Here is a 24792-nt window from a genome sequence, read left to right as displayed (position 1 = left end):
TTTGTTTTGCTTTTACTGAGATGTCACCAGAACCCGAATATCTTTTTTGTACGGTGAGTTGTATGGGTAATGATCTAGTTCTGTTCTGACCCATTGTTGGGGATCGAGGGGGTTCCCATGGATGCAGAGTGTATGTTTACATAAAGCCCCATGACGGTCACATGTTCAGTGTGTCACGCATGTGAGAACCATCTGTCAGGTGTGACCTGGCTGAAAAAAAGGTTGAGAACCACTGGTCTATGGAACCTCAACAAGGATTGTAACTATGATGAATGGCCCAAGTGGAAAGCAGAAAAAGTTAAAAAAAAATAGGGATGTGCATTTGTTTTAAAACAAATGGTAAACTGAACTGAAGAGACATTTTCATTTTGGTTCATTTTATCCCAAAATGAATGCACAATCCCCCAAAATCCCAAAATGTTTTGGGTTCATTTATTTTGAAAAATAGTGCTCACTATTTTCCAAAATGAGTAGAAATGAAAAAATGAAAAGAAACCCCATGAAATGAATAAAAAATTATCCATAAATGAATAAAATGATCCAACATGAATAAAATTTCCCTACACATCCCTATTAAAAACATTGACATTTGTATACACTGAGATGAGATATTACATTTTATAGAAAATCAAATTTCTCATTTCAGCTACACACAGTCCTCAAAAAGAAAAAATACCGATTATAAGGATGATCCAGATGTATCTGCAAATTGTGTCCTTCATGGTTTTTCTCTTTATCGATTATTGTGTTGGTAGATTCTTCTGTATGGAAATGTTTTCCAGTATGAGACAGTTATCCTTACTGTGTCATCTGATAACTGCTAGCATATATTAGTTGAAGTTTTGCTTGAGTTTGAATAACAGAAAAATTTAAGAGTAAAGCTATTACTATATTGTCAGAAGGGTGCAAAAAATCTGGATCCTGTACAACTGGATCCTGGATCTTGTACAACTTCCATAGTTAGAAAATCTATTTAGGTCTGCCCCACCCTGTTCTCCTTCTCTTGTCTTTCTTTCCTTGTTTGTTTTCACCTCTCATTATATTCCCTCTTATCCCTCCTTCATGTCTTTATTGTTCATCCCTCATTTCTCTAAATGCTATCCTCTTGTTTCAAATTTCTTTCTCACTTCAATCCCTTTTCACCATTCAAGACCACATGGACAGATGCTCCCTTTCCAGCAGCTGCTTATTGACTCTGAAGGTCCCAATTGGTGCTTCATGCCTTGCTTGACTAGTCATCCTATTTTCATTTTTGGACAGTTTGGAGCCACACTGGCTCCACTTCTGTGTCTCACCACATCTATTGCTGTTAGCGGGTTGTGTGGAGGGGAGGACCACAACAGTGCTTTTACTTGTTGACTAATGTGAATCTGCTTGAGACTGTTTTTGTCTGCTCCATTTTTTGTGACAAATTCAATATTTATTTGTTGTCTTTATGTTCTAGTCTTGCCTCGTTCAATGTTAACTTTCATATTTATGCAGCTGATATCCACTTGCTTTTTCAAGTCAATGGTTCATTGATTTGTACCATCAATGCCATGATAAGTTGTTTAGATTCTATCATTAAATGCTTGGGTCATAATGCCTCCATTTAAACTTGAAGGTACACACCAACAAAGGTTGGAGACTTAAATTCCAAAGAACATTATTAATTGAGACATGAAGGAATTATTAAATATAGTAAATACATTACAAATATCTTTAATAAATGGTTACAAAAACTTTAAAATATTCCAAAATCAACAGTCAGGATACAATGAAAATACATACAGTAAATATGTCATCAATACTTACTAATATATGTATACTCATAAAAACAGATCTCATATATGTACTCACACACAAAGCACTACTAACTGACATTGTATCACTTTCAGTACAAACTTGCGTATGCTAAACAAAGTTCTAATTAACAAGTCTGTGTCCAAAAGTAGTGAAAGCACGCTTGATTTCTATGTGTTAGATGAATTCTTGAAATTTATCCATTGAAGAGCTGGAGGGAAATATTTAAGTCCTTGACAACTTGTCTTATTGATGGAAATACATGTGCTCTTATGACTCTATTAAAGCTGGTGATGAAAGAACCTGTGGCCTCGCTGTGTTCTTATCCTGGGTGAAAGATTCATTATGTAGATATGTATCAGACTCATCTGATACATATCTACATAGTGATACATATCTTATAAGTAGCTAAGCAAAGAGTAAGCTCCCTAGGATGGGCATCTACAGTTAAATTGTATGCCAAGGTTAGGATGTACGGTGACAGTGTACTTATTCAGCTGTAAGTGTCCACCTCAAGAACGTACACTGGAAATTAAACTCCTGTGTCAAAAGTGATGTAAACCTTTATTTCTGGTCACCAAAATTATTCTAGTGCTGTGTCCAGTCTGGTAGAAGCAGCTAGACACTACCACGCAAGCCCCAGGATGCGCGTATGTCCCGGGGCTTTGAAAAAGAGGCAGGAAGGGGGCAGGGGCAGGGCAGCAATCTGGGGGCGGTCCGGGGGTGGTCCCGAGTCCTCCGGCACAGCGGCTGTGCTGGGGGATGGCGGGCCGGTGTGCGCAAGTTACGCCTGCCTCAGGCAGGCGTAAAGAAGATAAAGGTAGGGGGGATTTAGGTAGGGCTGGGGGGGGGGCGGTTTAGATAGGGGAAGGGAGGGGAAGGTGGGGAAAGCGAAAAGAAAGTTCCCTCCGAGGCCACTCCGATTTCGGAGCGGCCTTGGAGGGAATGGAGATAGCCACCGGGGCTCCCCTAGGGCTCGGCATGTGCAAGGTGCACAAGTGTGCACCCCCTTGCGTGCGCCGACCCTGGATTTTATAACATGCGCGCGGCAATGCACACATGTTATAAAATCGGGTGTACATTTGTGCGCGCCGGGTAGCGAGCACAAATGTACCCCGCGCACGCTGTTTTATAAATCTGCCCCATAGTGTGCTTGGTATATTATATTATATAACAAAACACAGGCTGTATATGCAAAATGAAGTGCTCAAAAAGGACATAAAAAACTCCCCACCACAGGGAAAGAAGCACTAATGATAACAATGAAAAAAAACTCTTTTTTATGAACTTTTATTTGTTATTAGATCATTAAGAAACAAAGATGCAATAATGCATACCATGATAATTTAAAGTACATTCATCTGTAATTCAATGTTCCCAAACATGATTATAAATCAAAAACTAACCCTAGCTAATCACACAGGACACTTCTACTCACTGAAATACACTTGACAGTTATATGATAGTCTGGACGCATTACATCAGATACAAAATATTGGTGGAAACACAAATGAATGCCACAAGATACAAGTTGTTATAGAAGGAATAGCACAAGTGTTCCAAGCTGGAAACAGTGTATGCAATTGCCTTGACCAGACAAAAGAAAAAAGACAAGACTGATTTAACATTCCTACCAACATGCTCAGTCATACAACTAGCTCAGGTATGCATAAACATATTAATTGTGACCAAAGAGTGTCCAGAAATATCATATACAACAACCTTTAACACACACACACACACACACTCTCCCACGTTCCCACAAACATGCACTTTCTCTTTCTTTCCCCAGTACACACTCATACTCACACACGCCTACACACCCACAGTGGCAGTTCTGCCTCCCACCAATAGCCCTAAACAGTATAAATTGAACTCAACCCTCTGACTGGGAAGATGAAGCAAGAGGGAAGAAATGGAGAAACAGAGGGATAAGAGAGACAGTGTCTTGGAAAATTAAGAGTAACAAGGCAGTGGGGGAAGGTAGAGTGACAGAAGGATGGAGAACAGAGACTGAACACAGAGAAGACGGTATGTGAGAACTTAGGAGAGAGAGAAAATGCTGATTTGATTACCGTATTGATCTTCTTAGTTTTCAGAATATGGTGTGTTTTATTTCAGCTTTCCAAGAAGTATGGCTCTGTTTTCAGCTTTCAGATGGGACTGAAAAAAGTAATAGTTCTAACAGGATATCAGACTGTGGTGGATGCTCTTGTGCACAATGCCGATCAGTTTGCAGAAAGGCCTGTCATACCAATTTTTGAAATCATTTCCAATGGAAAAGGTAAAATTTGTAATTCTGCTTCTTCAAGATACAAGACTGTAATTAAAGGGATGACAATTTTCAAAAGCTCTTTATCCATTTAAAATGGCTACATAATGGATGAAAGGACTATGAGAGTTTCCAACTTGTATGCTGCTAAAAGTATATGCCTTGTTCCTCAACATGCAAACTTTTCCCTGCATTTTTGTGGAGAGCTTTCAAAAAACTACCTGCATTGGTTTGGTCAGAAAAAGCAGATGCAGATCTCTGCGGGCAGTTGCTCCTCAGTCAGTTTTGAAGGTTATAAAGACACGCATACTTTTCATTCAAGTACCTGTGCAAAATCCACTGGGAAAAAGTACTTGTAGACTTTGCCTCTCCCTACAGAGTTTTGAGTCATCCCCTAAATGTTTTGCATAGTTTAATTTTGCAGACTATTTTAAAAACTATTACTACTGTAGTTATATATTTCTATTGACTAAATTGCAATATTATGCCACCTTAAATGTTTTGCTAACAATCACATTTGTTATTATTGTGGACAGCACTCATTTTACATCTCATGGAATGCCGAAAGATAATGCTGCATATTACAATTTCCTTGAAGAACATCCCCAGAGTAATGAAGGGGCATGAGTTAATTAGTATATTGCACCAAGAGTGACTCTATTTTCAAAAGAAACATTTTTTTATGTAGGGGGAGCATGGGTGAAAGAGCTGTAACTGACTCCACTTTCTCCACATGGACCTGCCAGTCTAGTTAGAATCTGAGCACAGCTCACAGTTTCCAGTGTGAGGCTCACTGTACGGAACACAGACCATGGGTCCCTTTGGAACTTAGTTCATATACACCCTGAACATGGTAATATCTGCTATCATAAATGAGAAAACAATATTCTGTCTATAATTATGCCTTTCAACTTGCTGTATGTATTAAATATAGGGGTAGATTTTAAAAAGGTGTGCGTGCTACCCGGCACACGCACATGTACACCTGTGCACTTGTGTGCACAGGCGTGCACAAGTTATAAAATCAAGGGTCGGCGCACGCAACGGGGTGCACAATTGTGCATCTTGCTCGCGCCGAGCCGCACTGCCTTCCCCCGTTCCTTTCCCCCTAACCTAACCTTCCCACCCCTTCCCCTAACCTTTCCTCCCCCTAGCCCTAATCTAACCCCCCCAAAAAATGTTTATTTTACCTTTTGCACCCGCCTGCTGGCACGCGATCCTTCGATACAGCGGCAATGTCAGCTGTGTCGGAGGCCCTCTGGCCCTGCCCCCACCCCTGCCCCACCCGCGGACCGCCCCTTTAGTAAAGGCCCGGGACTTACACGCATCCCGGGGCTTTATGCACGTCGCCAGGCTTTTTTAAAATAGCCTCGGCACGCATAACCTTTTCAAAATCCGGCCCATAGTTTTTAATATACAGTAATAATGGAAAAATTTTAATATTGAGGATGGTGATGCTGTTGATGTCCATGAAGAAAATTCATATGTGGATATGATGAGTAGTTCTATGGTTACCTACTTGACTCTCATTGGTGAACAGCTGAGGATGCTGTCACCTCTCATTTGGCCTTTTAGGGCCATTCTACCAATACTGACTTCTACAAGTCTGACCTCTTTTCCTCTGCTCCCTCCAGGGGAAGTAAATCAGTACTTTTATTTCATGCTGCAGTTTCCTCCTTCCTCCTTCTCCCTCTGCTTCTCCTTGTTACTCTTTATTCAGATGTAGCTACTAGGCTGCTGGGATGGGTAATGAAGCTCAATCTCATCCTCTCCTGTAGCTTTGTGCAAGACTGTTCATTTTATGTTCTCTCTTATATTTCTTTTCCCAAGTTGAACATGGTCTGGGTTTTCTGGCTGTTCCGCCCTCTTATCTGTCTGTAGACCCCATCACATACTTCTTCCCTTTGGGGAGATTTTTAAAGGCGCGCGCAGGGCATACTTGTGCGTGTGCTACCCGGCGCGCACACATATATGCCGGATTTTATAACTTGCGCACGCAGGCGCGCGCAAGTTCTAAAATCAGGGGTCGGCGCACGCAAGGGGGTACACAATTGTGCACCTTTCACGCGCCGAGCCATGCTGCCTTCCCCCGTTCCCTACACCCCCACCCCATCTTCCCTTCCATTCCCTCCCCTGTCCTTTCCCCCCTACCTTTTTTTCTGCTTTTTTTATTTCACAATTTATTTCAGCCCTGGGGCTGAAGTAAGTTGCGCGTGCTGGCCAACTGCCAGCGCGCGATCCCCGGCACAGTGGCAAATATGGCCGCTATGCCGGGAGCCTGCCCCCACCCTGCCCCCAGATGCCCCACCCATGCGCTCCCTCCCCGCCCCTTTTTGCAAGCTCCGGGACTTACACTTGTCCCGGGACTTTATGCGCATCACCGGGCCTTTTTAACATAGGCCCGGCCTCATAACCCTTTTAAAATCCAGCTCTTTATCCTGAGTGCACCAGCACTCTTGGCATGACCCATAATTTCCTCCTCCATCATCATCCTACGAGCTTCACTCTTCAAATCAGAATGTTCACATAGGTAGGCTAACTTTAAAAACATGTAAGAGCACACACAAATACGCAGTTATATGGATGCACGCATGCATACACACGTTTTATATCATGCGCACAAATGCATACACACTATATAAAATCTGGTCCATTTTAAAAGCCCTATGTGTGCCAAAGCTAGGAGATGCACCCATGACTCATCCCAGCATGTACCATGTGAAATTTTTAAAACATGTCAGTATGTGCATATCTCCCAGTACGCGCATAGAAAACATTTTCACCAAAAGGAGTGGGGCATGGATGAGACTGTACCATGAAGTCTGCACATATGTATTTACATGCACAAGTGCATGTCGGGGTCCCCTACCATTTAACTTTACTTCTGCTATGGATGATGTGTAAGTCATGTAACAAACAAAAAAAAGGCTAATCAGTAGGGTTGTAAGGGTTGGGGCTAATAGGGTAAAATGGAGGCAAGTTAGCTAGGGGGTTTAGGAAGTCCTCTCCTTTACTGGGGCAAACTGGGAATGAACTGAGGAAACAGGTAATTGGGTTGGTGCATGTATCCACTAAAATTCCTCCCACTCACGCACTCAACTAGCCATTTGCATGCAGTTGCACGTCAATATAAAATCATGCACACATGTACACGCGTAAAGCCAATTTTATAAAACACGCATATACATGTATGTTATAAAATCAGCATGTCTATATGAGCGCACATGTGCACCCACACACAGGTCATATCATTTACTTCAATATGTGTAAATCTACCCAACAACGTGTTCACATACCAAAAAATGTGCAGCATGTATTTTAAACATAACCTCATAAATTTTGACTTATCTAGCTACAGGGCAATAAATATCTGGCTAAGTACAGCTGTTTAAGACTTATTTGGCTAAGTAAGGGCTATATTCATCAACCTATTGCGTGTGATAGGAAGAGGGGCATATTTTATGGTAATAGCCTATCACAATGTGTGCTATCTTAGTACTTTGCGTAGGTATTACCGCAAAGTGTGTTAAATTTTCGTACTTTGTGGTAATACCACAATTATGGCATTTCCTACCTGCAACTACTGGGGAAGAGAGAGAGAGAACCTATTTATAAGGCCCTTATAGTAGTTAGATATTTATATCTCTATAGGAGGCCTACCTAGTAACTCGGTCAGGTTTAGGTAGTAGTGTAGGGGTTAGGGGCCACTTTGACATGCAGAGTGAGATGTACGAACAGAACAATTCACTCTTGTGAAGATCTGATGTCCTTCAGAGTGAGGAAACTCACACAAAGATGAGATTTGTTCAATGATCTCTCAACCTAGCTTGATGTTACCCAGGTAGAGAGTCTTTAAGCTAAGTTGAGAGAACATTGTACAAATCTCACAGTCTTGGACAAATCTCCAATACTTGACAGAGTTCTTGTAGTAGATGGGTCAAGAAGGTTGTCTGAGAGAATATTTTTAGATGATATGAACTTAAGAGCCATCACCCACAACTGCTAGGATAGTGTACTCTACCAGTCACAACAAATAACTGTAACTAATAGTTGTCTTTCCTCACTAGATCAACCCCCACTTGGTTAAATAGGATCTTCACAACAGGAAGGAGTACTAGCAGAGGCTGGGACTAGTCCTAATGTTACAATGTCCTCCAAATGGAGTAGCATAGGACAAAACTAACAGATTTTTGTGGTACTTCTGAGAAACAAAGAGGCAGCACATTATCTCTCCTGTAGGGGCTGCTTGGTTGTCTGATATAATAAATTGTACTTCAAGTTAAATTATGGATAAGGCAGATATTTGTTCCCAATTCTCTTTCTTTTGAGGCTGATATTCAAAGGCTTTATTCTGCTAACTTATGAAGTTAACCAGACAAAAGCAAAAATGTAAATATTTCTCCCTGCTGAATGAATACAGTTTGTGCATACAACTCATTGGTGCCAATGTAATAAGATCCGCACTGAAATTGATGCTATTTTTCTGGGCATATATTTTTTAATGCACGCGACAACAGCAGGATCCTCCTGAGATGTAATAAGGGGACAGCATGCAAATGAGATAGTGGCAGAAATAAGTGCAGACCAAATACATGTGCCAATACCTGCATAAAAGCCCTAATGCAGAAAACCATGGGAAAACAGGCCCTAAAATAGACGCTCATGGAAAATGTTGCAGACTCATCTCTAATGATTTCAACTTACTATTATTCAGAAATAAATTATTTCAGCTCCTACTGGCCCTTTTACTCCATTGCTGGCATTAGTGTGGTTGTGTATCCGAGCAGCCTTTTCCTTGCCGGGATCTGGGGCCGCTCGACAAGGATCAGCCCCACTGGGAGAGAGCAGAAATGGAAATGGATGGATTGGTGATTTCCAGGAGCTGCAGACAAAAGCGCCAACACTGCCCAGAGCCACAGCATTGCTAGGACTGGAACAGGGACCAAAAGCCACCAAAGCAAGCACTGAGAGCTCAGTGAGGAAAAGGCTGCATAGACACACAACCTGGGAGTTTAAAGTAGCTCAACAAAACTAATGAGAACTAATCCCAGCAATGGAATAAAAGGGCCTCCAGACAGACCCTTTTACTTAACTCCTACCCTGACCCAGGTGCTAAAAGACCCGCTTAGAAAAACCTACACTAACTGATCTCCCTGCTAGCATGGCTCCTTGCATAGCCTGTTTAGAGATAATTGCCTCTTTTGCATGCCAATTTGCATGCACTTGCACAAAACGTGCAGCAGGTGTGCACGCGTTTTTTCTGCACTAAACACGTTATTACATATGTGTGGAAAACCACACGCAATTACCCACACCAAAACCATGGCAGGTTTTGCACAGCTTATTAAACCACCTCCATTGTGTGCATAAAATTTAACTGGATAAAAAGAGGCGGTGCTGGAGGTGTTCCAGGGAAGGAGCTAAACTTTAGCCAGTAAACACAGATATTGAGTGCTGTCTGGTGAAAGTTATGTTTGTAAGTTTGGTCAGAGAGATACTTGTCCTAAAACTTTCTTGGTAAAGTTATATGCATAACTTATATTCAGTGGTAGACTTCTCTGTGTAAGTCCCAATGAATATTTGAATAAAGTTATAGGCATAGATGTATCCAAATAACTTACCCGCTCACCAGCTCTTTAAGTCCCTGAGGTCAAACAATCATGGCTAACAAAAGAAGATCAATATTCAGTCACTATCCAGCTGAACAAGTTAGTCAGATAAACGTATAAGGCTAACTTGTCCTGGATATTTAGTGGCACGGCCTCATCGCTGGATATATCCGGAAAACTATGAGTTAGCCATATACGTTTATCCAGCTAATTTTCTAACATATCTAGCTAATTTAGCCAAATAAATGTTAATCTTGCTACTTATCCAGCAAATTGGGAGTTGCATCAAGCTGCAGTAGTGCTCTAGTGCACATTAGTGTATGTCTTGCAATATATGCTGTATTTCGCATGATAGAGCACTTTTGCAGTGATATCACATGATATATGCAATAATTTGCATTGCCCTATCCAGGTTCCCTCCCCTATTACAATGACCTGCTTTGCTTTCAATCCCTTCAGTTACCTCTGCATGACTCACCCTTGTTAGAGAGAGAGCGATTTCACTTGCAGGACCTAAATTATGGAATGCTTTACCAGTAGATTTAAGATTACAGGCAGAACTCAATACGTTTAAAAAGGCGCTTAAAACCTGGCTATTTGAGCAGGCTTACATGATAAGTAATGGTTAATTTTTTTAGCTTCCAGTTATATGTTTTTTAACTACCACAGTTTTTACAGATTTTTATATTTCCATATTTTTATTGATTTATTAACTGTATTTATGACTATAAAGCTATGTATAATTTTTATTTTTACATCTATTACCTTGTTTTATGATTATATTTCATCTTATGTTTATTTATATTTTTATTGGATGTTTTCAGTTTGTTTGAAATGTTTGTAAACCATTGTGACTGCTAGTCTAAACGACGGTATATAAAAACCTAACAAATAAATAAATGTAATTTGCATTCATAAATAATGCAAATGCATATAAAGAAGGTTATTAATAGGCAATTTATTGTGACTGATGGAAAAAGTAGTCAGCCACAATAAAATAACACCTCCTGATATTTTGATAAATGCAACGTATGTGGGTTTTGAGGCTCCTGGGTTTCATTTAAAGTGCCATGCAAAGGTGAAAAAAAAATTGCCGTGGCTAAAAAAAAAAAAGAGTTTGATCCAGTGGGTCAGAGCTGACCCCCAGCTCAAATCAAGACCACCACTCAAGTCGGCCCCGACTCCTCAAAATATAAAAAAAAATTCCATTTCACACATGGTTATGGCCTCACCCTCCTTTCCCCCAGAGTTAAAATTAAAGTCATTGGGGTTCAGGGTTACACCCATCTCAATAGTAAAAGAACTTAATTTGGGTATAGTGCCATCCCAAGCAACCGTACCCCCTAAACATATAATTAAAAATCATTGGGGTTCAGAAAGGGTATCCCCCTCCCCCATATGTAAAAAAAAACCTCATTGGGATTCAGGGAGATCCCCCACTCCTGACCCCTTCCCACACACCCCACCCTGAACCTTAAAATTGTGAAAGTCCTGTGCTGGGGCCTGAGGCACCCCCTAACACTAGGCCTGTTTGATTCCATTTTTCAAAATAGCGCCGACCTGACCTTTCCCTGTCATGGGTTGGGGCCATGTCAGGTCAGCGCCATTTTGAAAAATGACATTGTCCGGGCCAGATGCTAGAGAGCACAGGACTTTTTCAAATTTTTAAGATTTGGGGGTGCGGTAGGGGGGTCGGAGTGATGAAGTGCCTGGGTGTGCAGAGGGGTGAGGGGCTCCCTGAACCCAATGAGGTTTTCTTTTACATTCAGAAGGGGAGGGAGAGGGGGTTCCCCTCTGAATCCCAATAATTTTTACTTATACCTTTTGAGGGGGGGGGGGCAAATGGCAGGACATTATACCCAAATGAGGTTCTTTTACTATTTTGGTGGGGGTGGGGTAACCCTGAACCCTAATGACTTACTTTAACCCATGGGGGATGGGCTATCACTACACATGAAATGATAATTTTTTTGTTTTACTTTGTGGGGTCTCGGCCACCACTTTGACCCCGCTCAACTTTTTCTTTTCAGTGACAAACGTCTTACATGGCCAGCTCTTTGAGGTTGGAGCCGCTATCGCTCCTAAAGGGCTGTTTGCTGTGTCCTTTCATCCCACGATGTTCGGCCATGAGACAAAAGAACACGCCATAGAGCCGCAATATTTTTTCAGGGGGAAGAGCCCTCTATCGCAGAAACACCCCCCCCCCCCCCCCCCATGAAACTGGTTCCCCTCGCATGAAAAACATTGCAGTTTAATGCATCCAGGCTTAATTTTAAGAACATAAGAACATAAGAAAATGCCATACTGGGTCAGACCAAGGGTCCATCAAGCCAGTGGCTATTCTCTAAGTGAACTTAATAGCAGGTAATGGACGTGCTGGATAAGTAGCTACACCCTCGAACGTCCCATTCACCACTTAGTTGAATACTATTTTGCTGACCCCAGCTGAATATTTAAATGCCGCCATTTAGCTGGATATGTCCAAACCTATCCAGCTAGGTGGCGATGAATATCAAGCCCAAGGTCTTTCTGCTGGGCAAGACAAACTCCTTTAAGCACTTCTCTGGGGAAGCTGGCTCATGATAACTCATCTAGGTCTGCCATCGAGACTTCTCTATGCAGCCCTCGCTGTTTGTTGGGTCTCCATTATTCCCTGCCATCATTCTGCTTTACTTTTTTATGTTTCTGGTCACCATGTTTATTTTAGTGCTGCAATTGCACCTACTCATTATCTTCCACTGTCAGTCCAGAAAGTAGGCTCCTTCACAGGCAGAAACACCTTTGTTAATCTGTGAACATTGGTCACAGAAGAAAGAAATAACAGAAAACAGGGTGTGTTGTTTGGGTACATTGTCAGGCAACATGCTTTTGAGAGTAAGTCGGGCCAGATATAAGATTATGGCACTCATAGGCAGAGGAGCAGAAGACCGGGGAAGGGGAGATTTCACCCCAGCAAATCAGAAAGCAGTATAGGGAATTCTGTTTTTGGGTGCCTTCAGAATTTGGCACGCTAAGCACATGCTTATGTTGCTAATTCCTAAATCCAGTCCTGCAGTGAGTACTAAAAATGGCAGTGGTCCCTAGGTGCTTTCATAGGGAGCCAGACAGAGATCACAGTTTTGAACAGCCTACCTTTCAAGTTATTCTCCAAATCAAGACAGACTAATTATTGGCATCTTAAGTATTTTTTCTGCATTTCATTCACTTCCATAAATATCAAAGCATCACCTACTTCAATATCCATATAACTACCCAAACTTCCAAAATTCATAGTCATTGCTGGTTTGCCATGTGCGGATATACGCCCAAGGACTATGGTTATTTTGCATTCTTTTTTTTACAGTTGTCAGTTTAAATTCAAGTATGCTCGTTATATGTGATCCTGATTAATGGAATGCTATTAACATTATTTGTCTGTCAAGTTTCCCTCCCTTTTATTCCCTGTTTGAGTTCCACTTTTGTTCTTACCTTGAGTTTCAAGAATGTTTTATACAGTATTCTATGATCTGTTACCTGTCCTTTCAGAATGGGTAGCAACTAGGGGTGTGCATTCGTTTTGAACTTAAATGGAAAACGGAACTTTTTTTTTTTTTTTAACTTAAAAAAATGATGAGGCGTAAACGATCGGATTTCCAACGTATTCAACATAGCTATGTTGAATACGTTGGAAATCGCGATTGTTGATCTAAATAAAAATTTAAAACCCCTCACCCTCCTTAATCCCCCCCCAAGACTTACCAAAACTCCCCAAGCTGGCCAAAAGTTCCGTGAGGGTCCGGGAGCGGACGCGTGGGGAATCACGTGACGTCCGCGTCACTCCGACGTGATGCGGACGTCACGTGGTCCATCGCGGTTCCGCTCCCGGACCCCTCGTTGGGCCCAAACGGCACTTTTGGCCAGCTTGGGGGGGCCTCCTGACCCCCCCAAGCTGGCCAAAAGTGCCTTTTGGGCCCAACGAGGGGTCCGGGAGCGAACCCAAGGGGAATCACGTGACGTCGGCGTGACGTCGGCGTGACGCGGCGTCACTTGATTCCCCTCGGGTTCGCTCCGGGACCCCTCGTTGGGCCCAAAAGGAACTTTTGGCCAGCTTGGGGGGGCCTCCTGACCCCCCCAAGCTGGCCAAAAGTGCCTTTTGGGCCCAACGAGGGGTCCGGGAGCAAACCCGAGGGGAATCACGTGACGCCGCGTCACGCCGACATGACGCTGACGTCACGTGCTCCTTGCAAAGGAGTTCAGGAATGGCGTCCTGACGCCGCTGGACCACCAGGGAGTTTTGGTAAGTCTTGGGGGGGGGCGGGATTAAGGCAGGTGAGGGGTTTAAATTTTTATTTGCACATATGGACATAGACTCAACTTATGGAATTCTCCATATGTCCATATTGACCGCAAATGGGACCCACTTTCGACTTATGGACTTATGAACTTAAACTTTTGGTCTGCACATCCCTAGTAGCAACTCACTGCAAAGTAGCAGTCCACACTGGAAATAATTATCCAAAAACCAATTATATTTTAGGTATTATTTTTGCTCATGATGAAAACTGGAAAGTGATGAGAAGATTTACTATAACAACTTTGCGAGATTTCGGCATGGGCAAGAGGACCATAGAGGACAAAATTATTGAAGAGAGTGAATCTTTGATCGAATGTTTTAAATCTCATAAAGGTAGATCTTTATCTCACAACTTTGATCTTTATGGCTTATATATTTTTATTTTAGAATAATAATTTTAACCTAGAAAAACACATCTTATTATCTTGCTGTAGGGCAAATACTTTGCAGTTAAATAATCTAAATAGGCTTACTTGATTAGAATATTTCACTATCAAACAGATATTATTGGTTTAATTTTTATAACATATTACATTGGTACTAGTGAAACATGGAAATGCTGCAGGCCAATATAACTTTTTAACAATGTAGAACTTGTTCAGTACAAAAGCAAAAGGTTTAAAATAAGATAGATTAAAAAATGTGTTCTTGAACAGAAATGTACTTTAAATTATCAGGCTTATTACAAATAGTCCTTACAAAAGTAGTTTAAAACATTCAAATTGTCAGTTACCAAGCAGGTAACCTGAGTTATCAGACTGCTCTAGCATGGTACATGGCATTGGACTATGGTTATGCCAATGAAAATGTGCATACATAGAAATTCCACAAATCTCAAGCATCTCAAGAAAAAATGCTTATTACAGCAGAATTTGCATCATTTTGTTTTTATTTTTCTTTCACATGAGTATAATCTGCAAATATTTTATACAAAATTAACTTTGTACAACTTATGATGCCATAAGATATAGCTAGGTCTCACCTACTATTTCATACATGAACCCCTTAGTCATGATCACAACATGGATCATTGACAGGCAATTTTAGGGCTCTATTCTTTATTTATATTTTCTTTGTGAAAAATGTATGTTCCATCAATCTAAAGCATCCTTTCGCTTGATGGTGTGGCTCCCCCTTATGGGTTGACCACTAGATGTCCCTAGTAGCCCACAAACCAGTTTCCAGGAATATCACATTTCAGTTCCTCCACTAGAGGCTGCTTGAGTGGGTGTATCTTGCCTACAAGTAGGGACTAGAACAGTAGGTGGTGAGGCATTTGAGTTAGGATTTTGTTAAGAGAGGAGGTCTTAGAGTTTGTCTTTTAGAGTGAGGCCTACTCTCTCACTCAGTACATTTTTAGAGGGAAATCATTTTTGAGCAATACCTGCTTGTTAAGGGTCTTCCTCAAGTAGACAGAGATTTCATTTAAGATTTTTATGCACAGAATTTTTTTGTCTGGCGTGCAGCCTGGTTTCTCTTGGGGCATGGCCATTCCCCATACCCAGAGGCCAGGACACTGCCTGAGGCACAAGCAATAACTTTCCTCCCCTCCACAGAAAGAACTCACCTCTGGGATATAACCAGCAGGAGGGCATAAGTGGCAAAGGAAATCAGCCACAGCTATATAAAGTGGTTTTGTGTGCCCTGGAGAATATGCCCCTCCAATGAAAAGGGTTACAATTGATTACAGCATAAAATATAAATTACAATCAGCCACATAAAAGGAAAAACACAGAAGGCTAAATGGGATTTAGAATGCTCCTAACTGTATGTGAAAGTTTATGATTTGATTTTTTTTTTTTTGTGTATTCTTTTTGATACTTCAAAGTAGATTATATTCAGGTACTTATTTCCCTATCCCCAGATGGCTTACCATCTAAGGGCCTCATTTGCTAAGCATTTTTCCCATAGAGACAGAATGGGAGAAAAGCCTTAGTAAATTAGGCCCTAACGGGCGGATTTTAAATGCCCTGCCCGCGTAAATCCAGCCGGATTTACGCGTGCAGGGCCCTCGCGCTCCGGCGCGCCTATTTTGCATAGGCCGCCGGCACGTGCAGAGCCCCGGGACGTGCGTAAGTCCCAGGGCTTTTAAAAAGGGGCATGTCGGGGGCGTGGAAATGCCGCGTCGCCAAATGACGCGGCGTTTCGGGGGTGTGACGCAGCGTTTGGGGGTGAGCCCGGGGGCGTGGCACCGGCCTGGGGGTATTCCGGGGGCGTGGCTGCGCCCTACGGAACAGCCCCCGGGTTGGGTCTTGGTACGCCAGCAGCCCGCAGGCGCACGCGGATTTACGTCTGCCTCCGGTAGGTGTAATCCATGGATAAAGGTAGGGGGGGGATTTAGATAGGGCCGGGGGGGTGGGTTAGGTAGGGGAAGGGAGGGGAAGGTGAGGGGAGGGTGAAAGAAAGTTCCCTCCGAGGCCGCTCCGATTTTGGAGTGGCCTCGTAGGGAACAGAGGCAGGCTACGCGGCTCGGCGCGCGCAGGCTGCCCAAAATCGGCAGCCTTGTGCCGATCATTCCTGGATTTTATAAGATACGCGCGGCTACAGGCGTATCTTATAAAATCCAGTGTATTTTTGTTTGCGCCTGGTGCGCGAACAAAAGTACGCGATCACACTATTTTTTAAAATCTACCCCTAAATTTGTACCTGAGGCAATAGAGGGTAAAGTGACTTGCCCAAAGTCACAAGAAATGGTAGTGGGACTTGAATCCTAGTTTCCCTGGTTCATAGCCTGTTGCTCTATCCACTAGGCTGCTCCTCCACGCCACAAAGATACTTTGTTCTTCCATTATACTTTCATTGACAAGTTCTAATCAACTCACCAATGAAAGAATACAATTTCAATTCTGCTTATTTAGTAAGATGGCATAGTTGTACATAGTACAAACCATTTAAACTGGAAGCCAAAATGAAAAACAAGATTTGTTAATCATGCAAATTTTGCAGAATTATTTTTGCCTTTGTCTCCTGCTAGATTACAAATGAAGGCTGATTTTGTTTGTTACTTATGAACTTTTTTGTATTATAGATGGAAAAATAGAGATTGAGGACATATTTTTTTTTTAAATAAAATGAATTTAAAATTGTCTGTAGCTAGAAAAAAGTTGCTTACCTGTTACAGATGTTTTCTGAGAACAGCAGTTCACCAGTCACACAAGTGAATCATCTGACCACACTTGAATCCTGAACGTACCAAATTTTCCAGAAATCTCTGGAAAGGCAAAAGCCTTTCACTGCTTATGTATGATAATTCATGCAGTGCAGTGACCACTCAGGGTCCCTCTGTTTTATTGTTTAGCTCTGACTGGAGGAGAAAACAACTAAAGAGGAGATAAATGGCCTAGCATGCTTGGTCAACTGCTGTCTTCGGGTAAGCAATTTTGCTTTCTCTGAAGACAAGTAGTTCACCTGAGTCACACAAATGAGCCTCCCTAGCTAAGGATTTTCTTCAACCAAAAAGGGGGAAAACAGTAAGAATTGCCAATGGGAAAGCAATAATTTTTGTTGGGGAAAAAAGAAAACCCCTTTTTCTTATTTGCTTAAAAATAGGACCTAGAAGGGATAGAGTAGGGCTGTATTCCTCAAAAAGATAGTGTAAAACAAACAGACCAATTCCACTGGGAGGCTGTATCTAGACGGTAATTGGAAATGAATGTGGGCTGTATGCCACATCACAACCTTGCAGATTTCCTCAATGGAGGTAGTCCTTAGATGGGACATTGCCATTATGGGCTTTGATATGCCCATGTAAGGTTAGACCTGAAGTGAATCCTTACTGATTTAAATTGTAGGCCATATTCTGATAAATTTAGATCTATATTCAAAAGATTTATGCAGATAAAATTGGTTTTATAGAGTAAAGCACAGTTATGTTGTTTTTTTTCTGTGCGTTGTGCCTGGGGAAAAGGGGGGGTGAGAGAGAGACTATTTGTAACACTGTAAGAGGGGGCACTTTTAACTCAGAGTGGGGTTGGGGGTAGGTTAGGAGGGTGGTTTTACATACGCAGTAGGAGGTACAAACAGCAAAGTTGACAACACTGAAGATCTTCTGTCATATCAATTGATGAAAAGTACAAGAGGAGTTGATTTGTACAATGCACTCTCTACCTAGCTTGTTTGAATCTAGCAGAGAGTGCATTGACAAATCAACTCCTCTTGTACCTTTCAACAATTGAAATGACAGAAAAATCTTCAGTGATGTCAACTTTGCTGTTCATACCTCCTACTATATATGTAAATCCACCCCTCCAACCTACCCCACTTGCCCAAACCCCACTCTAAGTTAAAAGTCCCCTCTCTTAAAGTGGTATAAATAGTAGAGTTACAAGAAACACATCCCTACCTGTCCATGGAGAACAAATGTTTTAATTATTTTTTAAAATTATTCATATGATTTTTATCTACTTACTTATCTTACTGATTTATTAAATAACCAGAAGTCCACTATGCAACCCACTGTTATAAGCAAAAGGTGTGAAAAGTGGTGTGAAAAAGTTGTTTTTTTTAAGGCCAAATGCGCTAATGCTAAGTTTTCCTGGGAAGTTATTGGCATTTATTAAAGCAAGAACAAAAATATCTAATTTGAAATTTTAGTCATTTTTTCCACTGATTTCTCCCATTTTTGTAACAGGGAAAAATAAAATACAAACTGAAAATGAAGATCCCTATCTGGCTAAAGTGGGGTGCACAAATAACAGCCCTAAAGTTATCCAGATAACTTTATCCGGAGATTCAGTGGAACTTATCAGGATAACTTTATCCAGATAACTGAACCATGTATCAGCTTTTTAAATTTTGAGCTCAAGGTATTCAAGTAGTTTTTGTGTGGCAAGAGAAGGGATCTAGGGTCTTGCCCTCACATCAGATGGAAAACTTCCTCCCTTTAAAAGCAAATAATTTCCTGAGAATTTCATTCTAAAAGGCAGAATAAATTGAGACGACTTATTGGAGAAACCAAGAAGACTGTATTACATCCTCCTCAACATCCAGGCTCTGAAGGCCAGAGATTGAATGTTGGAGTGAAGCAATGATACCTGGTTCTGCATGCTCAGAGCTGGAGAAGTTCCCAGTCTAATTTGTTTCCTCAGAGATAAATCCTGAAGAAGTAGAAACTGAGGGCCGGATATTCTAAACTACCGTGGCTTCCTGAATCCCGGCCCTAACGGGGGGTGGGGGGCGAAGCAGGGGGCGGGCCTGCGAAAGCCGGCAGCGATCGCACCTCTGCGGTGCGATCGCTGCCGACATTCGCACCCAATAGCGCCATCGTAAAAGGTAGTGCTATTGGTCGCGCTACTGGCGACGATAAGGGGCCTTACCTTTTCACCATCAGCAAAGATTCCGCAGTGTCCGCCCCAATGCTACCCCTACTCCTCCTCTTCCAGTGCTGACGCTGCCCCGATTCCGCCCCGATCTAGGTATCGCGTGCAATATCAAAAGAAAATGACCCCCTAAATCTGTCCCAGGTTAAAGGGAGCTATGAAGATCATACTTCCCTGGTAAATTTGAGTTTTATCAAGATTTAGGTCATTGGCAGTAAAGGAGCGTACACAAGGTATCTGCTGCTAATTTGCCTTCTGATCTCCTCCTAGAGCAGAAGACTGGTAGCTTTTTGTTGCAGATAGGTCCTTCTTGGGTGCACCTGACTTGAGAAAGATACTGTTTGCAATATTCTGATCCAGAAACCACTCTTGAGAGTCCAAGTTTTCACTTAATTTGTCTGTCAGTATACTGACACTTCTCAGCAGGTACATGGCTTTTAGAGTGATAGTGGGAAAATGCCCAGATTGATAGAACATGACCACCTAACTGTTAAATTAGGACAATTGTTTTGACTGTGTGCTTCCTGAAAGCCTTTAGAGCTTTCACAACTGCCTGTAGTTCCAGAAAGTTGATATACCATCACTTCTCTTAAAGATATTAGGAGCCTGAAATTTGGTCTCCTCTTTTCCACCTGGTACCTAGGACAATGCAATCTTTCTTAGGAATCATAAGGTGATTATCACAATAATCGGATACAAAATATTAGAAGGAAAATTTTAAAAGAAAAGGTGTACTGTAGTAATTTCAGAAATATAGTAAATATGCTGGTTGTCAGGGTAGAGGAATAGGGGGGGAGAGGGTGGAGGGAGATGGGAAAAGTGAGGGATTTTCTTCTCTGATATCTCAGAAAAATATCTAAGGCATGATGATCCAAATACACACTAGAATGCTGAGATATTTTGACAGTTCTATCTGAGATATTTTGACTGTTCTATTGTTAATGTTATTGTTTGTTTTAAGTACAATTGTTTATCTGAGAAAAAAACAATAAAGAGATTGTGCAAAAAAAAAAAAAGATATTAAGAGCCTGAGTGTGAAGCCCTTGTAGGCAAGCCTCCCATCCCAGTTTGGAAACATCTGTAGTTAAAATAATCTGAGGAAGGATTTGGAATGGTAAATCCAAGGTCAAATTAGAATGGGTGAGCTACCAAAACAGGGAATCTATTAGCTCTTTCATGAAAAATGATTTTCTGAGGTCTCTTAAGGGCATTATTCCACTGGAATTTTAGGGTTTACTGATGTATCTCATATGGAGATGTGCCATGGCAGTTACATGAACTGAGACTGCCATAAACCAAATATTCTGAACATAAACCAAGGTGATGAATGCTGACTTGAATTATTCCTTCTATCATGGACACTATATCTTCAGCCCTGTTGATAGAGAAAGAGAGAAGCCATGACTTGAGCCCTGTCTAGCAGAGTCTCTGTAAACTCCAATTGTGGTATCTAGATCAGATTGGGTTTGGGTAGTTGGTGACAAACCCTGTTGACTGCAGCACCAGGATGGTGCTCTGCATAGATTAATCCACTTTTGACCCATCAATCACCCAAACAAAGAAGCACATGAACCCCCAACTTGTATTGAAATACTGCAATGATTGTAAGACATTCTATGAATACTAATGGGTTAGAATCCTCCTATATGTCTTTGGCAGCCATAAGTATCTGGAAAAAATCCCCATCTTCTTTCCCGTAGTGGGACAGGTTTGACTAATCTTGCCTGCAAAAGGGAAGAGATTTCCAAACTCAGCAGGTCCTGGGGTTTTCAGGTTTTGAGCCTCTACAACTGCAAGCCACACATTAAAATGTTGAAGCTTGGTTTTATTTTTTTCTGGTAATATAACATCGGCATCCTGGCTTACAGATTCTGTCTAAACACAGGACAACACCTTTACTTCAAGGCAGATTTGTACCACAAAAGTTGAATAGGTTCAGTTAGCAGTACTCACGTCAGGTTCAATTCATGGAGAAGACTTCTGGAGAATCAATCCAACGTGCATACAAATTATTACTAGCAAGAGTTTACAGATCTCTCAACAAATCTACCTACATACAGTTCAACAGCCCTCAAACTGATGCAAAGATAAGATATATAGGAACAAAATTTGATTGTTACCAGAGCTCCCCTTTTGTGAGCCCCTAGGATCAAGCCTTTTCCTCAAGGGTGGAGTTACAGATCTGGGATTCAGGTTGCGTGTAAGCCCTTCTAACTTGCTCAATGACAATTTATCAGAGTCACCCAGTGACTCTCAAGCAAAGCCTCAACCTTTAGCTGATGGTTAAAAGCAGCCAGAGCCTTTTTGCCAATAAGTAAGTTTTACTTTTAGTGCTCTTTTGGGCATGATTTGGAAAGATTCCCAATAGATGTGCAGAGGCAACATTTTTTGATTCGGTTCATTTATTCACTTCATACATCACCTCCATTCATTTCAAATGAAGAAAAAAAATTATTTGTTTTGTATTTTGTTTCCCTTTAAAGTTAATCAGGAAATTAATGCCTATTTTGATCTTCAAAACTGGGGTTTTCTAATCAATTCTAATGAAATGTATGAATAGACATCAGAAGAGGTAAGAGAACTCCAAGACACCAATACTGTAGCATAGTGGCATCAAAAGGCTTGAATAGCTTAAGTCACCATAAAAGGGCAAAAGGATACCAGCAATGGCAGGAGTTTTTCAAGGAACTGTCAAAGCAGCAGCAAGAGTGGCAAAGCTTCAAAAGAGGGCACCAGTGACAATGATATGAACCCCCAAGGGCAGCACAAGGGCAAAGTGGCACCATTCGTAGCATGAACACACTAAGGCACCATGAAGGGGGAACAATGCAGCAAAGGTGGTGAAAAAAAACCCAGGCGTTGATAGAGGGACAAAACAGCACAAAAAGTGGCATGAAGACCCCAATACACCATGAGAAGTGCAAAGCAGCCTCCCCAAAGTGTAGAGTCTGGGGTATGGCAGCAAGGTAGAGTGGCTGCAAGACTGACAAAGTATAGAATTTGGGGTATGGCGGGTAAGGCTGAGTGGTAACAAGACCCCAAAGTGTAGCAGAGGAACAGGCAGAGTGGCAGCAGCAAAGCAAGGCAGCTAGGCAGAATGACAGCACGATACCCAATCCTCTGCCCCTGCCATTTCCTCCTCTCCCCTTTGCTCACAGTGGCATGATGGACTTAGAAATGGCTACTGGGGTTTTGATGTCACCATATATTTTTTTGATTCCGTGCCATTCATCAGTGCCACTATAACACTGACTGGGTTTCTGTCACACAACTCCATTAAGCTGACAGACTGAAGTTCACTTCAGTGCTTAAGAAACACAGTGATCACATGCCAAGCAGAGATGGCAGCTTATTAGCGGCACAAACTCAGTCTCTGTCTGGCTAAGTGGCAAGGACTATCACAATGTGAGAAAAAATGTTTCTTTCTCTCTCTCTCACACACACACACACATACAGTGTATGTGTGTGCATTGCAGATTAACTCCTTTTCCACCCACAAAAAAACTGTGACACTGGTTAGTCACTATAGCTACCAACCTCGCAGCAGCACTTTTCAATGGGCAATAGACTTGAATGGGAAACATAAATGAATGAGATTAATATTTTCATTTTAATTTGTGGTCAGTCTCCATTTGTTTCAGGGGAGGGGGGGGGGTCCAAAGATCACCCTTGCATTTTATCCATTTGTTTCAAACTAATGCACATTCCTAATCTGTTGTCTTCCTTCACAATCTGTGTGTGAACCTGTCTGATGTAATATAGGGCCAACAGTTTACAAAAAAAACCCTTAGCCTTCCTCTGCCAGAGAAGTCTCCTGGAACAGATCCTAGGATTCTGGCTATCTCCTCTGGATCTAGTCAAAAATCTGACCCTGATTTTGAATAGGTGACAATATGGGGCTTAAGACTTCTTTGATCAGAATGACAAGAGCTCAAGTCCCGTTGCCTGAGACAAGGAGGCCCTAGGAGGCATTTATTTTGAGGAATAAACTGTTTCCTAGTGGATCCACTGACACATTTCTGAGATGTAAAGGATGGTTTGGAGGCAGAATGGATAGAGTTTGATGTGTAGAATGGTCGAGTTTCATGAGCTGCACTGCCTGCTTGACTTTATCTCTGAAGACATTTCTCACTGCAAGGCACATCTGATTGAAAGCCCGAGGCCCACAGCTGTGAGAGTCTGCAAGCGTCCATAACCATGGCAGAGGCTTGCAATGCTTTTTCATAAACATTACAGGGTATTTGGAAAAGCTTTTCACGTTCCTCACCTATTGTCATTAGGTGACAGACCTTTTCCCGATTCTCCTGGAGAAATTGGGTGAATTTCTAGGCCCCTTTCAGGACTGTGTGCAAGTATTTAATCATGTATATCTAGAAAAAAAACTAAGTGAGACTAGAACATTGCATCCTGGTAATACTTCTTCCCAATGAACTACAGAATCTGAGACTTATGTCTGGGGAGACTAAGGCAGGGGTTTTCAAATTCTACACTCTAGTATGGTAACCAGAGCTTGTTAAATCACTAATCCAGCCAAATAGTTAGCCTGGGTGTAGTGGGCATAACTGGGCGGCACTATATGTCCAGTTGACTTAGCTGGATAAGTAGTGATATCCAGCTTTATCCTGTTAAGTTAACCGATAAGTTAGGCATGGCCCATAGCAGGCCTAAAGTTAACTGGATAAGCCTATCTGGCTAACTTTAATACTTATCCAGATATATTCAGTGGCATTGCCGTGCCATTGAATATCCCATGTAAATTAGCCAGATATAGACATATCTGGCTAACTTACAAAACTGAATAGCTTTAAATATTGGCCTTCTTTTTTCTACCTTCATATAAACAGGTTGTAAAATATGGAGTATCTAAACAGAGAAATATAGAAATATGATGGCAGAAAAAGACCATACAACCAATCTAATCTGCCATCCACATCAACTAATTCTCTCAGTGATCCTCTTTATCCCATGTTTTCTTGAATTCAGATATTGTCCTTGCCTCAACACCTCCACGGGGAAACTCTTCCACGCATCCACTACCCTCTCTGTATAGAAATATTTCCTAGACTACTACTCAGTCGACCCCCTTTCATCCTTATCCCACAAACCCTCATTCTAGAGCCCCCTTTCCTTTGAAAGAGGTCCATTTACTCTACATGGAAACCTTGGAAGTATTTAAATCTCTCTATCATATTTCCCCAACCTAACTTTCCTCTGTTATTTTCCCATACATCCTGAAAAAGATGGTGGACAGGCCCTGCCACTGACCTTTTACAGCAGTAATCATCACTATTTTTTAGGCAGGGTCACTTTTAATCCAATAGAACCAATGCAGAGCCAGGTTCGAAGAGTCTTCCTCCAATGCTGTGGCCAACTGGGGAGACTTGATGGAGACAATATGCTGGATGGGTATGGTTTTATAAATTCTAAGAGAGAAATGGTCCATCAGGAGCAAGCAAATAACTTTCTACCAATAATGTT

At 41.7% G+C, this 24792-nt stretch overlaps 1 protein-coding gene across 1 annotated transcript in view; it reads left to right on the top strand.

Moving 5' to 3' along the window:
* The window catches only part of LOC115088120 (cytochrome P450 2K4-like), a 97663-nt gene that overhangs the window by 8645 nt on the left and 64226 nt on the right, over positions 1-24792 (top strand). Inside the window, exons 2-3 of the mRNA XM_029596093.1 lie at positions 3904-4066; positions 14180-14329. Coding sequence (XP_029451953.1) covers positions 3904-4066; positions 14180-14329 — 313 coding nt within the window. The remainder of the gene's footprint in view (positions 1-3903; positions 4067-14179; positions 14330-24792) is intronic.

This window comes from Rhinatrema bivittatum, chromosome 3 (genome assembly GCF_901001135.1).
Source record: "Rhinatrema bivittatum chromosome 3, aRhiBiv1.1, whole genome shotgun sequence".
In the NCBI taxonomy this organism is placed as follows: domain Eukaryota; kingdom Metazoa; phylum Chordata; class Amphibia; order Gymnophiona; family Rhinatrematidae; genus Rhinatrema; species Rhinatrema bivittatum.
The sequence above is the reverse complement of the archived record's forward strand: the minus strand, read 5'-3'. Positions and strand labels throughout refer to the sequence as shown.